The sequence below is a fragment of the Phalaenopsis equestris genome, unplaced genomic scaffold (assembly GCF_001263595.1).
Source record: "Phalaenopsis equestris unplaced genomic scaffold, ASM126359v1 Scaffold233707, whole genome shotgun sequence".
Classification (NCBI taxonomy): domain Eukaryota; kingdom Viridiplantae; phylum Streptophyta; class Magnoliopsida; order Asparagales; family Orchidaceae; genus Phalaenopsis; species Phalaenopsis equestris.
The window spans coordinates 7,720-22,861 of NW_018251646.1; the positions used below are offsets into that span (position 1 = coordinate 7,720).

The window sequence follows — 15,142 nt, forward strand, 5'->3', positions numbered from 1 at the left end:
TAAGCTCGGGTTATGAAATCCAAGCTCAAAATTAAAGTTAGAGCTCAATACCTTTGTATGAGAGAGGAGGCCTCAATCAGATGGTTGTGGTAGCTTTTGTTGAGGCCAACGAACCTCTAGTTAGAGGAAGTTTTGTGCCCTAGTGAATTGTCTATGTATGATTTCGACCAAGGTGGATTTCAGGTGTTGATCTAGAGCTATCCTAGAGGCTGTTTCAGAGGGGGCTTTAATGGGGAATCAACTCCTCTTGCTCTATGGATGGTGTGTGCACAATTAATTTGAGTTTGGTGGACTGTGGAGAGATGTCATAATCTGAGTTGAAAGTTTGAGCACAAACTTGGGCTCTCACAGTGGGAACCAGAGGGGGAAATGGTTGGCTTAAGCTGAGGAATGCTTGGAGTCTCTAGTTAGATTTTGAAAGAGTTTCCCTAAGGATTTGGAACACCTCTCCTTTGGCCATGGAGAAGATTGTTTAAATAGAAGGGCTTAGGTGGAGCTTAGGGCCAGTTGATAGGTACAAAGAGTGGCTTAAGTGGATGCCTGAGGAGCTCTAAAGAGCAGTTAAGGTAAGCTAGCCTCTAAGGTTAAAATTGGGTTTGATTTAGGAGTGGTGGCTCTCAGTTTTAGCATTTTCCGGCAATTAGGCCAGCACGGTGACTAGCCAGAGCAGGGGAGGTGATTAGGTGGTCAGGTGAGCCAGGGAGAGGGTTAATTATGATTAACCCTCCATGGCTTGTCATGATGGAGGATATTTCTTGGTTAAGGCCCAAAAATGGGATGAAATCCCATTGGTCAATAGCTCACTTAGATGGATTTAGGATGGTTCAACCTGGTCCATAGAAGGAGCTTAGTGGTTGTGGGGGTCCTTGGTTGACCAATTTGGTTTGATTAAGTCAATTTAGGTGAAAGGGTCTATTTGGGTCAAGTGGCTTGATGTGGGCTTTGGGTTGAGCTCGCCATGTCATTGAGCTCAATTGATTGAGCAATTTTGAATGAGTAATTGTCATGAGGAGATTAGAAAAGATTTGGAGTGATTTTGAATTGGTTTGGAGGTTCAATTTGGAGGTATTTGGGCATGATTTTGGGCATTTGGTCAATTTGGGGGTGTTGGGTTAGACTTGAGTTTAGGTTAGGCTAAGATTGGGTTGGGTCCAAATTGATGGTTCAAAATGGTCTAAAGGAATGTCATAAAGATTTTTCAACATAAATTGGGTGCCAGTATTGGAGTTTGGTCATTCAATTTGGTGGAATTTTGGCAGGGTAGAATTTAGAGACAGCCAATTTGGGGATTTTGAATGTGGTTTTGTTGACCTTACTTTTGGTTGAGGTCTAGAAAACTTCTTTAGTAGCCTAGGTCTAGCCATAGGACTTTCCTATTGACTAGTCTTAGAAAGTGGGGCAAATTGCGTAGGCTATGGGGTTCAATTTGGTTGGTTAAGTCATAGGGTCAAAACTGGGGGTTTAATTTTGATCAAAATTGAGCTCAAAAAATGGGCCAATTAGCCTTGAATTTAATTTGAATCGATCATATGAAAGATAAATTTGAGTTTAGAATTAAAACTGGGGAGGATTGGGGCCAAATTGATAGGTATGTGAGGTGAATTTGGAGAAATTGGGCCTTTAAAGGCAATTTGGGGTTTTTTTGGTCAAAGTGGTCAAATTGGCCAAATTGGGTTCAATTAAAGGGTTCAAATTAGTTTTGGGGACATTTGAAATGATTTTGAGGGTTTTGAAAAAGTTTGGGCTACCAAGGGTATTTTTGTAATTTTGGCAAATTTGAGAGTATTTTGGTAATTTTAAAATTTTTTGGGATGTTTTGGGCAATTTGGGTAGTTTCAAATGGTTTCAAATGGTTTAAAATGATTTTTGAATAAGTTTGGAAATTTTGGATGAATTTGGGAATTTTAGTTAAAGTTAAGGTTTCAAAGGCATTTAGGTAATTTGGATGGATTTGGGGGCAAAAGGCCAAGTTGGATATTTTGGTATAACTGGGGTGTCAACCACCTTATATGAGCTATGGACCAATGAAATCCCTATTTTGTGGTCCTCTATGATCCCTATTTTGGTCCTCTATGTACTGGTCTTAGCTAAACCCTAGCTTAGGGTCAGTGGGTCTAGGGACCCATCTTCATGATTTCCCAAAAGATCAAGGGATCAAAGTCAATAAATTTAGGTTTTAGGGTTGTTCGTGAAAGTGGGTGAAAGTGAGTGAACTAGCTCCAGACCAACACCCAGGGTCAACCTTAAGGTCAAGCAGTCCTATGGGACTCCCCTTAAGTTTCATCTACAGTGGTCCCACCTACTAAGTGCTAGAGGTTAAGACCAGTATATGGAACTTCAAGTTGAGCACAGAAGAGTTTAGAGTTTCTAAATGTGAGGGTTCTTTTTCTAGTTTTCTAGGAATAGTCGACAGAAAAGTCTTATGGCTAAACCTTAGGCTACTAAAGAGGGAGCAACTTACCACTTTTTCCATCTTAGAAGAAATTAAAGGGATTCCCATTCAAGTGGATTCTAATGCATGATGAGCGGGTGAAGGTAAGCACAAGCTCAGACGATAGGTTCAAGCCGATTGACCTCGATAAGGATTGGTATTCTAACTCTCTGGACGCATCATAATATCCTTTATCGCTAACTGACATCATCTAATCTCTTAGTATTGAAAAGGTCCTCTTCGAGAAAAGCCTGTGCACCCTGTCTCCAATAACCGATAAATGTCAATTGATGGGTTGGGAAGGCTCCCACCTCCGGTTAACGGTTGTCGATTTTATTTTTGGTCGTTTGTTTGATTTGAAACCATACAAATTCAAAAATGTTATTATTCAAATAATCAAACACGACATCAAAAATAATATGTTATCTCTAGAAATAGAAATACCACTTTATGATGTGTTCAATTACTTAAATGAAAAATTTTTGGATATTTTCAAGGTCAAAGATTAAAATCAACAAATCTTTCTCTCATTTAATTTGAAGATTAGATAAGTTTTAAATTAATCCGGGTTTCAAAGTTTCTATAATGACAAACCCTATAATTAATTAATCTTAAGCATTAAAAGTTACTTAAAAAAACTTTTAATTCTGGTTGTCGTTTAATCTTCAAGAAACTTCTATGTTTAGTTTCCACAATTAATATCAAAAGGGAAAGACTCAATAGTGGAACATTTTATTTATGAAACTCAAACGAATGAGCATAGGAGATGTCAAAATACTGAGAAATTTAGTGACATCTCAACTATCCTATTGTTTGACTTTAGTGATTTTGAAAGAGATTTATTTGATGTTTCAACTGACACTTTATTACACGTTTAGAGCTTAGCTCACGCTATATATGGTCATGAGAAAGCCTAAGAGGTCAGGATTTACGTCGTAATTAAACAAATAATCTTGGGATCCTAAAACTGAAGCGAAAATTCATTGAAAAAATGAAACCTCATAATCTAGTCCAAAAGGAAGACAAGACAAGAAAAACAATCAAATATGTAATGAACTTACAACCCTGTCAGAAAAAAGTTGTCATTACCACAGTAAAATCATGCAAAGTTGGTCTCAATGAATGTAAGATAAGATATGTTATTATTTATTAGAAAAAATACATGTTACAACTCAATTATAAAATCAAACTGCTTAGGTATAAATGGTATGAATAATGTAATAAGACTTATGCAAATATATTTTTGTAATTTCAAAACTTAAAGTTTGAATGCTCATCGCACTCAAGTATTTTATTATTTTTGTTAACTCTTAGTGTCGAGTGAATAAATCAAGTTTTGTACAGGTTTGCAAATCCTTGATGATAAATTTAAAAAAAAAATGTTTATAAGGCCAAAGGATATGCAAAGGCTCGTGATCCTCAAAGAGTAAATCACCATTTTTTCGTACAATGAGTGAGGGATTGAATACAAGAAAAATGATGCAATATGAAACGCATATGCCTAAAGTTATCTTTTCATGGCTATTCTTAAATCAAAAATATGTTTCTACTCAATTTTATTTAATATAAATTTTGGTGGTTTAAATCTATGAAATTTTTAAGGTGTTAACGCAATATTTTCTTTATTTTTATTTTTAGTCATGAGTTTTCTTTACTTTTTGAAAGGTCGTGTTGGAATTGTTTATTAAGGTAGAAAATTTAGTCATTAATGAACCTAATAATAATCCAGACAAAAAAAACAACAAACAAAAGACCGACCTAAAATTTGGTTGATCTATCAAACACATACAACAAAACAATAAAGATGATAAAAAGGGTACCAGTCCTGGACTTACGTCAGACTCGTCGATCAAATATGTCATTTGAACATCATTGTTGGTTTAGTTGAGGTTCATCATTTGCTTTTTGTTCATCTTCCCATTAGTAGTTTGGATGTTAATAGTTGACCAACTGCGACAGACACACTAACTCTAGAAAGAGAACGATGCTGCAAAAATGAAACCTACGCTTAGTATGACAACCTAGGCTATTACAGCTGCTCTTCAAAATAAAGTTAGCACATTGTAAGCTTACTATAGCGGTTTAGAAACATGTAAAAAAAAACTACAACAACCTAAACCAGTATACCAAGAACGTACAGTATATAAAGAAAATATAGCTATTTACTTGTCCTAAACAAATGTCAAACGAGCAAAACAAACACAAATCATAAAGCACAACACAACACAATGATCCCACTTGACATAGTGCTAAGGCCAGGGTCAAGGTCTTACAACATCTAAAAGGAATATTATAAAGTAGAAGAAAATGATGACAATACTAGGTCAAGATTACATGATTTCATCATCTCGGATTGTCGTGGTCTCTGATCTACTTAGTCAAAACAGAAAATTAGCTTAATCTGACAACAAGAATCCTGTTAGCAGTCATAGGTTACTTCGACCAAGATATCTCTATAGATCTGGAGTAGATTATATGTTAAAATTTTACTTGTTTGTTCATTATTAGGTTCACTTTAAGTTTTAATGTATTTTGATTTTTACTTTTTTTACTTTTGTTTGATTTTTAATAGGATTATTTTTAATCTTTATTTTATTTTAATAGGATTGTCTCTTAATTTAAATTTAATTTTTAAAAGAATTGTCTTTTGGCTGAAAATTCAAAATAAATTCAAATAACCTCCAAAATCCTGGAAGTTTTATAGAGATGTTCAGAATAATTATTTAAACAACCTCTAAAATTTCTAGGTCTTTCTAAGTTTATTTAAAATGTTATGATTATTGCACTCTTTAGTGACTTAATTATTTTAAAATTATTAAAAATTATTTAATGAGTTTTTTTCTTTAATATCTTCCTTCTCCTTTATTCACTTGATATATTGGTGACTATTTTATTCAATTTAGAGTGTTCTTGAAAAAAGCTATGGGAATTTTAGGACACGTTTGGGGCAGCTAATTTAGTGTGATGCGTTTTGAAAACACACCAAAGATTGTTTGGGTAAACTGCATTTTGACTGCTTATTCAAAAAACTATGTTTTCAAATCACCGAAATCAGTATTTTCACATCGTTCCTGGCTAGATGCGGTGACAGCTTTCTATCTGCGATTTGGCTTTTCCAAGAAAAAAAAATAGTAATAATCACCGCAGCTTTTTGAACAACAGATTATTTTGCAGCAGCTTATTAATAAACTACAACTGCCCCATAAGACCCTTAGTTTGTAAGAGTATATTTGTAAAATGTCCATTTTTGACTTAAATCACTTTACTTCAAATTGAGAGTTGCTTATTATTATTTTTTTTAGTTTGATAAGTGAGTTGAATTAGTAGATTGAATTTTCAATTTTAATGATTCAATTTGTTAAGTGTTAGTGACATAATTTTGAGGAGAGCTGCAAATATACCCAAATCTACTTTTAAACATTTAGATTTTATAATTCACTGTTTATCCTTTCATTAGTGGTCTAGAATCAAATTTCACAAGTTTTAAGTTTGTGAGATTAATTTTTGTAGTTTAAAAAAAAATAAAGGTATATTTTTAATTTTGGGAAATTACAAATAAGCATTTAATCACTTTTAATTATTCAATTTTACCAAGGTTTTATTGTTTTGTTGATTAATGATTATTTGAATTCAAAATTTTCCCGTTTTAATTTTCAAATATTCAAATCAAAGGTATAGAAGTGGGGAAGAGCAAAATAGTCCAATTTTATTTATAAACTTTTTTTTTAATTATTTTTAATATTTTCTAACTGTTTAATTGTTTTAATAAAACTAGGAGTTTACAATGAGTTAGTTTATCTTGATTTATTTTTCTTTAATTCTCCGTGTTTTATTGAATTCAGAGTAATTTATTTGATATTTTTATGATTTTTATTTATTTAGTTATGATTTTCCAAAGTTTATTTTAATTTTCAGTATTTAATTAATTCAGAAAACGGGGGAATTTTATATTTAAAACGGGATCCGACATGCCTGCCAACTTGCCATAGACGGCTGTTAAACTCCACATGGCGTCCTCAGATTCGCTCGTCAATGACTGGGTCACTGAGTCAGCCTTTGATCCCATGTGTTGATCTTTTCTACGAATCTCCATTTCAGTTAATTGTGGCCCTCCATTTCCAATCCACAAAAATGCATGACATTCATTCATCATCCCCACAGGAATAATGAACGCAATCCGTTCGAAGAAAAATCATGGATCTAAGCAATTTTAATGCTAATTCAAAGATCCCTTCCGTCCAAAATGATCTCTAGAATCATAGGGTGAGGATCCTATGGCTAGAATATCATAAAATGAAGATTTTATTCTAGAAGGGCCAAAGCCAAGAACAATTACTGTGTTTTAGAGCTTATACGTTTGTCCGAAGGTATGTCCTCAATTAGATGCTTGGAAAGGATCGCCTTGAGCTCACAAAGCTTCCCATAGAGCCAATTTGAATTGATTTGAGCACTTTGTATGACCTTAACCAAAACCCCCTTTGGTTTGGTCTTGGAATGGGTTGGAGGACTCTATAAGAATAAAAAATGGTTGAGGGAGTGATTTTAGGGCCTTTTTAAGCATGTGGAGTGATCAATTTGGGATTTTGATGAGTGGAGGTGAGAACTCGTATTTTCCCTGGCTCAATTTGAGGAGAACAATGGAGGAATGATAGCTCTAATTCATTGTCTCTAATTCATCTTGAAACTCATTACCACAATAAATGTATTCCATAGTGTGTCCATTAGCATCCATGATTACCAGTGTCGCACAAAATTTACCTTCAATATTTTAAAGCCGTCATTGACCAAGCAAAAGTTATCAGCCTAATCCTTTATACCATTGTAGCAAGCATAGCTAGCTTCACACATAATGATAGCTGGATTGACCAAACAATCCTCCACTCAATGACTTGAGCTCAGAATAGTTGGAACGCTATCTCAATGGGAGTGTTGATGATACCAGGGTCTCACATGTCCTGTAACACACTTCATTCAAACACCTAGACATCAATGACCAAAGCAACATTATGCTTGGGCTCTACCTTTAATATATGTATGCCATGTCTTCACCTGCAACACATCTTCACCTGGCACAACACATTCTACAAGCCCTCCACTAGCCACTACAAATATTTTACATTTGCCATCTCATTATGTCTTGACGCGGCAAACTTTGAAGAATTATGAAAGAACCTCCAACTAACTGATTAGTAATGCAATAGATGACCATTAAAAAGTTTCTTAAGAGGATACTCTTCTAGTTCATATTTATAAAACCAATATAAAATTTGTAGCACAAACTTATTTTTAACATCTCAGGATAATACTACAAAGTCAAAGAAAAACTTTGTGCTGTCTCTCTCTCTCTCTCTCTCTTCTTCTCTTTATACATCCAAGCAATCTTTGTTTGCATTTTTCTATATTTTAATTGCAATAACAATATTTATAATTAAATTCCGAATCATGATTAGCATCTACACTTATAAGACAAAACAAGCCTGATAGTCCCCATCCTCTAAACTCATGCACTCAATCAAAAAAAGCTTCCAATACTTTAAAAGTGCATACATGCACACAGTCATATCCCATATTGCACTTATTTATAATTGAGAGTGAATTTAAAATCTAATCATAATAAAATTTCAACTTAAACTATCAAAAATAACAATTTTCACTAACAAAGTGTATAAATTATATTTTTTTGAAATTGAAGCATTATTTATCAAAAGAAAAAATAAATTTTATTTGTTGTGCGTATCCTAGCAAATTCTATAGCCAAAATTGTTAACAAAACCAAGCCACCATCATTAAAATATGATAAACAAGTATCCCTATCACAAAGATAAGCCCCTTTATTTTACATGAAGGAACTCTTTCTGTTCATTGGAAGGACCATATTGTAAAGATTTTTGGATTTGAATTTCCAATTATTTTCACCTTATATATATATATATATATATATTTTTGGGTATATTATTTGATGTATCCGTGGGATCTTAAAATATTCCTTGGCCTTGTAGATACCTGTGCATTAATGCACGCAAGCTTATCATGAAAGAAAATTTTCAGGCTTATTCTCATGCTTAGAACCTTGAGGATCACTCTACAAATTCTAATTAGAACTTAAGGTTGCAATGTTGATTAATTTCCCAATGAAGCCAGCTAACATCTTAAAGTAATATATAAAACTAAAAGTCAATTCTTCATTAAAATGATATCTTGAGACTTCAAGAAAATGTAAGAAAGTTTAAAAACCTTTTTTATTGCTCATCATGAACTGCCATTAGTTGATCACAAATCACTAGTCAACTTCCATCACTCCACTTTAGTTTTAACCAATACCAACTGCTAGCTACATTTTATGCTTTGATAATATCCTAATATGCCTAAATCATCAAAAGAAAAATGACTTGATTAAAAAAGATTCACTAGAAGCATACAATTACCTCATTTAAGCAAGGAATCCATTCTTAAGATACCATGTACTCCACCTCCTTTGCAAATGATTCTTCATGGATGTGTGGGAGGCATGTATCATAGCTTCATGAAACCCTTTGTTGATATATCCCATGTCTGATGACATTAAAAACATATTGTAATAGTTAGCTTTGAGAAGACACAACATTAACTTGATCATGAAAGTGGCGTAATGAGTTCAGGCAGTTAAAGCTTACAGAAGGGAGTTGTAAGCACAATCAAACTGAAGGTTATCAATACAATAGAGATAAAAATAATTCCAATGCATAAGAGACAAAAATATAGGACACCTTATTCTATAATGAGGCAACTTTATTGTAAAATGTTACTCAAAGAAACAACTTGGAGTTAGATGAATACCTTCATGCAGTAAACTTTATTCCCATGTGAAACTGATTGTGATTGCCACAAGACTTTACCTTCCGGCTGGAACCTGGAAGAGTTTGTCTTCAATCCAGCATAGCCAGTTCTGGCCGTTGGAATTGCAGACATGAAGCCAGTTGACATCTCTCCTGATTTAGAAAGACAAAGGGTGATGAAAATCAAAATGGCAAGTTTAGAGTAGTTTTTATATTATGCCAACTACAAAATGTAGTAGCCATTTAATCTTGGGAGAAGAGATGATTGTTTTATACGGTCAGGCCTAGAATGTACTGTTTGCTTCAAATCCTGACTTTTTGAAACAGTTAATAAAGAGAAAATAACCCCCACAATAGCATAGAATTATATAGGTTCCATTGTGAGGAGATTTAGACAGTCTGAATTGAACCATAAAGCATTATCTAACATTTTTTATTACGCTGGTATTACCATTCTTCGTATTTACCTTTCTTTCTTGTTCTTTTTATCTCTTCCCATCACAATAAAATAACACAAAATATAAAGCTAACACGTGCTCTTCTAGTTCATCACAAATTACAGTGCCATTTTCCCTCGCAAAGGATAGCTCTAAAATGAATTTACAAATACTCTGAAAAAAATTGGAATTCTCCTATTATCATAGTACCAAACAACTATGGAACCAGTAAGACCATTAGAATGAACATCAGAAAGAGGATGATGGGATAAGCATGATAGCTAGATAGTTTCTGGTAAAAATCAGAAGCCCTCTCATAATTAACCCATCTTCTTTCCCGCAAAAATAGATTGTTTAGAAATTTCGATAGATACAGATAGATATTTAGCAAATGTCATGATTTAATTACTACAAATGCAAGGAAGTTGGATGCTAATCGTGTGTCAAAGTCATATGTTATAATGCAATCCTTAGAAAAGAGATCAAACCATTTAAAGCTTTCAATAATTTTAAATTTTTAAGAAAATTCAGAACAATTCGCTTACCTTGCTATCTTGGAAGCTTAAACAATCATGTCAAACATCCAGCTGCAGCATTGGCACATCCCCACCAGGAGTGAGCTAAATCAAACTGTTCATGAGACCATCTCAAAACCTCCTTCACAACTATTACTCAAATTTAACACCATGTCCATAGTCAGGTCACTTAGAATCTGATAGATTTCATGAACCATAGGATGTGTGTTATCATTCGCCAAAAATCGATGGGCAGACCCACTAACCTCAACCAGACTCCAGCCAGCTGTGGCCATGATTCTCCTCTCCTTCATAGCTCTTCTAACCATTGCCACACCCTCCCACCTCCCCATGGAAGCATAAGCGTTAGCCAATCCAACATATCTCCCGTGATGCTCTGGCTCAACCTTGATAATATGGCTTCCCCCTCTTTCCCCCCACTCATTGTCTCCATGGACAAAGCAGCCATGAAGCAGTGAGCCCCATATTGCCCCATCAGGCTCAATTGGCATTGATAAGATCATTCGTTCAGCTTCCTTGGTCTTCCCAGCTCGACTTAAAAGATCAACCATGCAGCCATAGTGCTCTATTGAAGGAGAAATCCCATGAATTGCAACCATATCTTTGAAATAGGTAATCCCTTCATCAACCAGACCTCCATGATTACAAGCTGTGAGTAGTCCAATGAAAGTAACAGCATTTGGTTGAACTTTGCTTTTTAACATTTCTGAGAAAAACTGAACTGCAAAATGGCTATTACCATTCATAGCAAGACCAGCAATCATGGCACTCCAAGTAGTCACATCCTTGCCATGCATTTTATCAAACACTTCCCTTGCTTTCTCAATGAATCCGCATTTCGCATAGAAATCCAATAGAGCTGTACCCAGTTCAAGGCCATACTCCAATCCTTTGAAATCAATATACGAGTGGATCCATCTCCCCTCATCAAAAACCCCCACAGCAGAGCAAGCATTTAAAGCACTCACAAGAAGTGATATGTTAAGATTTGCGGATACAGAACCCTTCATCTCAAGAAATAATTCCATGGCCTCCTCATAACGTTTGTTTTGCACATAACCAGAAACCATAGCACTCCAAGAGGCGTCGCTCTTCTCAGGCATTTCATCAAACAGTTGTCTTGCTCTGTCAAGAAGGTCATGGCTGCAATACCCACTAATCAGGCTTGTCCAGCACACAACATTTTTCAGAGAGCATTCATTGAACACCCTGCAAGCAAGCTCTATCTCACCAAAATTGGAGTAGTTTCTAATCAAAGAGCTGGTGACATAGACATCCAGATTGAAACCGAATACAAAAACCAGAGCGTGAATCTGAGACAAAGAAAGGATAGCACCACAAGCCTTGACTGCGAAGGGGAAGGCGTGCATGTTGGGCCGGACTGCGGTGCGCCTCATTTTGATGAAAACAAATAGGCCCCTTTCAGGTTCAAAGCTCCTCGAAAAGCCTCTGATAATGGTGTTCCAGTTGAAGATAGTAGGAGAATTAATGCTATCAAAGAGTTGGTAGGCATCGTCCATGTCACCAGTCTCGGTGTAACGAGCGAGGATCCGGCTTGTGATGTAAGCGAACTGGGAGAGGCCGGAGATGATGGCTTGGGCGTGGATCTTCTTCAGTTCTTTCAAGCATGAACATTTCTCCAGGATGGAGAGGAATGGTAGGGAAGAACATGAACTGAATTGATGGGGATGTTGCTCAGATGATAAAGCTATAACTCTTCTGGCGATGCCTCCCTTCATGCCTGGGAGTTGGAGAGGGAAAAATGCATATGAAATGATGCTTGGTCGGCGAAGATAAGTGTACAAAGCAGGCCCTGTATCTTTTCAGGAAGCCACTGAGCCAGTTTCTGCAGGCCCATTTGAAAGATGAAGCAAAGAAGGAGATAGGAAACACAAGAAAACAACGCCAGATAGGAAACACTAGAAAAGAACGCGGCAAGGTCCAAATTTGTACATAAGACTTGAGAATGTAGTTATACATCTTAAGTCCAAAACATAACTCAAATTATTCATACCACCATTTTAAAATTTAAATTGTAACATTCACCCTTTCTTGGCTTGGAAAGGTAAGGAGATAGGAAACACAAGAAAACAACGCGGCAAAGTCCAAATTTGTACATAACACCTGAGACTGTCGTTGTACATCTCAAGTCCAAAACATTACTTTTATTTTTTAAGGCCACTCAAATCATTCATACCACCATTTTAATATTTAAAATGTAACATTCACCCTTTCTTGGCTTGGAAAGGTAAGTATGAAAAAATTGAAGTTTAGATGTATGATATGTGATACATAAGAATTGAGTGGTATATATATATATATGTAAAACATCCAACTTTTTAATGTTAAGATTGACTAACAATTTTACCTCAAGTTCATATGCATTTCAAATTTGTATCTTATGAAAAGAAAATAAAATTTGCAATTACTGAAGCAATAAAACATCATACTTCATAATACTTTGTGTGTGAGAATTCAAATAGACATGTTGATATGAATCCAGCAGCAACAACTATAGATAATAGGAGAAGAACACGAAGACAACGAGCACGAATGGACTTTGTTTGTAGTTATATGACTCTTTGAGGTATTCTATTGTGTATTAGTTGTTAAGAAATTGTACTGGATAACTTGATTAGTTGAGTCAGTTAAAACTCGTTATAGCTATGGGTTTGAATGAGTCGAGTAAGTTAATAAGCCGACTCAAACTCAACTCGTCAATGAGCTCACGAGCCAAATTTATGGAACCACGAACTTGAGCATGAGCTCAAACTCAAGCTCGTATATTATACTTGCTTACGTTCAAGTTTAATGGAACTTGGAACCCAAAATCACGCGAGCGTGCTCCGCAAAAATAATATTTTGTTAGCTTTGGCCCATGTCTTAAGTAAAAGCATTTAACTTAATAACAATTTATAATATTAAATAAAAATAAAATTGTGGCACATGTCGCTTAACTTTCCCAAAAAGGTTGTTTGTTGTGCCTGTTGTGGCACTGTTGATCCCTCTCATTAATTCATTATTTTTATATCCTAACATTGCAATTTGGAATGTACGAGGGATTAATAGTGACATTTGAATCAGTAATTATAGAAATTAGTCAGACAACAACTTAGACCTTATCTGTCTCTTAGAGACTAAATTTCGCCCCTCCTCTCTATCATAACCTCTTTCTTAAAAGCAGTTGAATCTCTTTCATAATGAAAGCAATGTGCATAATTTTTATACCTCCAGTGGTGGACGTGTATGGATTAAATGGAATTCGGCTAATGTCTCTTTTAGTATATTGGACTACAAGCCTCAATACATTCATAGTCTCATTAAATACTCCAACTCTATCTCTTCTTGTATCACTTTTGTTTATGTCGAAAATAGATCAGCTCAACGAAAAGGACTGTGGAATTCTATTTTTTCTTTGGCTAATTCAATTTCTTCTCAGTGATTAATTCTTGGTGACTTTAATTGCATTCAAAAATTAGATGATGAAATTGGAAGTGCTCCCCCCCCCCCTCCCTTGTAAAACGGCGGACTTCTATTCTTGCATCAATTATTCAGGCCTCACTATATTGCCTAATATTATTTTTTATTTTAGTTGGTTTAACTAACAATTTGGCAATCCTATCATATGTTTATTGGACAAAGCCTTGAGTAATGATCATTGGATTAGAAATTTCCCTTTATCTTCTTTTAAAATCATGCAGGTATCTACTATAGATGTTTCTCCCATTCTTATTTCTCTTAGTTCTAATTATCATCTAAGATGCAGTTTTATGTACAAGAATCCTTTGAAATACTGCCCAAATTTTCATAACATTATATATGTTGCTTGGAACTATCCAGTGGATCTTGATCTGCACTTAGCTTTATGTAATAGAATGAAGAATGTTAGAAAGGCTCTCATTAAAGTCAAGTGGAACTTTTCTAACTTCATTGAAGATTCCATTAAAACACTCAAAAATGTTCAAATTCATATTTCATCTCTGGAGATTCATGATAAGCTTAGTGGAGTTACTTCTATGCTTTACACTTGGTTTAAGTAAAGAGTTAAGTGCGCTTACTTGAAAAAAAAGAAAGATGTCGTAAATTTTTTGTATCAAAAAATCAAATTTAGAAGTAATAGAAACTTCATAGGGGAACTCAAATCTGACAATGGTTGATTTATCTCTTAGGAGGGTATATCCAATTAGGATATTTCCAATTTTTCAACTTTGATGAATTGCCATGCCACTTCATCAATCATTTCTCCACTTATACCTATTGGTTGAAAGCTCTCATAGTTGGTTTGCATCTTATTGCTTGCTAAATTTTATGATGACACTATTAAATAAGATTTCTTTCAAATCAGTGCTTCAAGTCTCCTGGTCATGATGACTTTAATGCACATATCTTCAAATATACTTGGAACAACACTAGATCTGCTTGCATTAATACAGTTAAACACTTTTTTTTTGCTTTTTCTACTTTACTAGAAAGAATTAAAAAATTGGCAGTTACTCTCATCCTTAAGAGAGTCCATACTCTAAAACTCAATGATTTCAAGCCTTTTTCTCTTTGTAACACTATTTATGAAATAATATCTAATTTAATGGCTCAAAGTTTCAAATGTAATCTTCCCAGCATCATTCTTCCTTCCCAGGTAGCTTTTATTTATGGCAAAGTCATTGCGAATAACATCATGATTTCTAATGAAATACTTCATACATTCAATTCTTTTAGTCATCCCAACAGCTTTAGGGCAAAGTTGATCTAGAATAGCTTTTGATTGTGTTAATGGAAACTTAATTTATGATAGATTACAGAGAATAAACTTTTCTCCTCTAGTTATTAACTAGATTAAGGCATGTATCTTTATGGTACTTTACTCTATTATTATTAATGGTGAGTGCTACTTCCCCATATCCTCTGGTCTTAGGCAAAGATGCC

At 34.7% G+C, this 15,142-nt stretch overlaps 1 protein-coding gene across 1 annotated transcript; it reads right to left on the reverse strand.

Annotated features, from left to right (window-relative positions):
- Positions 1 to 8,681: 8,681 nt before the first annotated feature.
- On the reverse strand, positions 8,682 to 12,092 carry LOC110038751 (pentatricopeptide repeat-containing protein At5g66520-like). The gene is made up of 3 exons (XM_020743642.1): positions 10,229 to 12,092; positions 9,248 to 9,399; positions 8,682 to 8,983 (listed from the first exon to the last, which is right to left on the reverse strand). Exon 1 carries the CDS (start codon positions 11,956 to 11,958, stop codon positions 10,318 to 10,320), a length of 1,641 nt encoding a protein of 546 aa, XP_020599301.1. The 5' UTR covers positions 11,959 to 12,092; the 3' UTR covers positions 8,682 to 8,983; positions 9,248 to 9,399; positions 10,229 to 10,317.
- Between the last annotated feature and the right edge of the window lie 3,050 nt (positions 12,093 to 15,142).

Bases quoted from the DNA above. Each gene is read 5' to 3' on its own strand.
- LOC110038751 (XM_020743642.1), bottom strand. From the start codon at position 11,958: ATGAAGGGAGGCATCGCCAGAAGAGTTATAGCTTTATCATCTGAGCAA.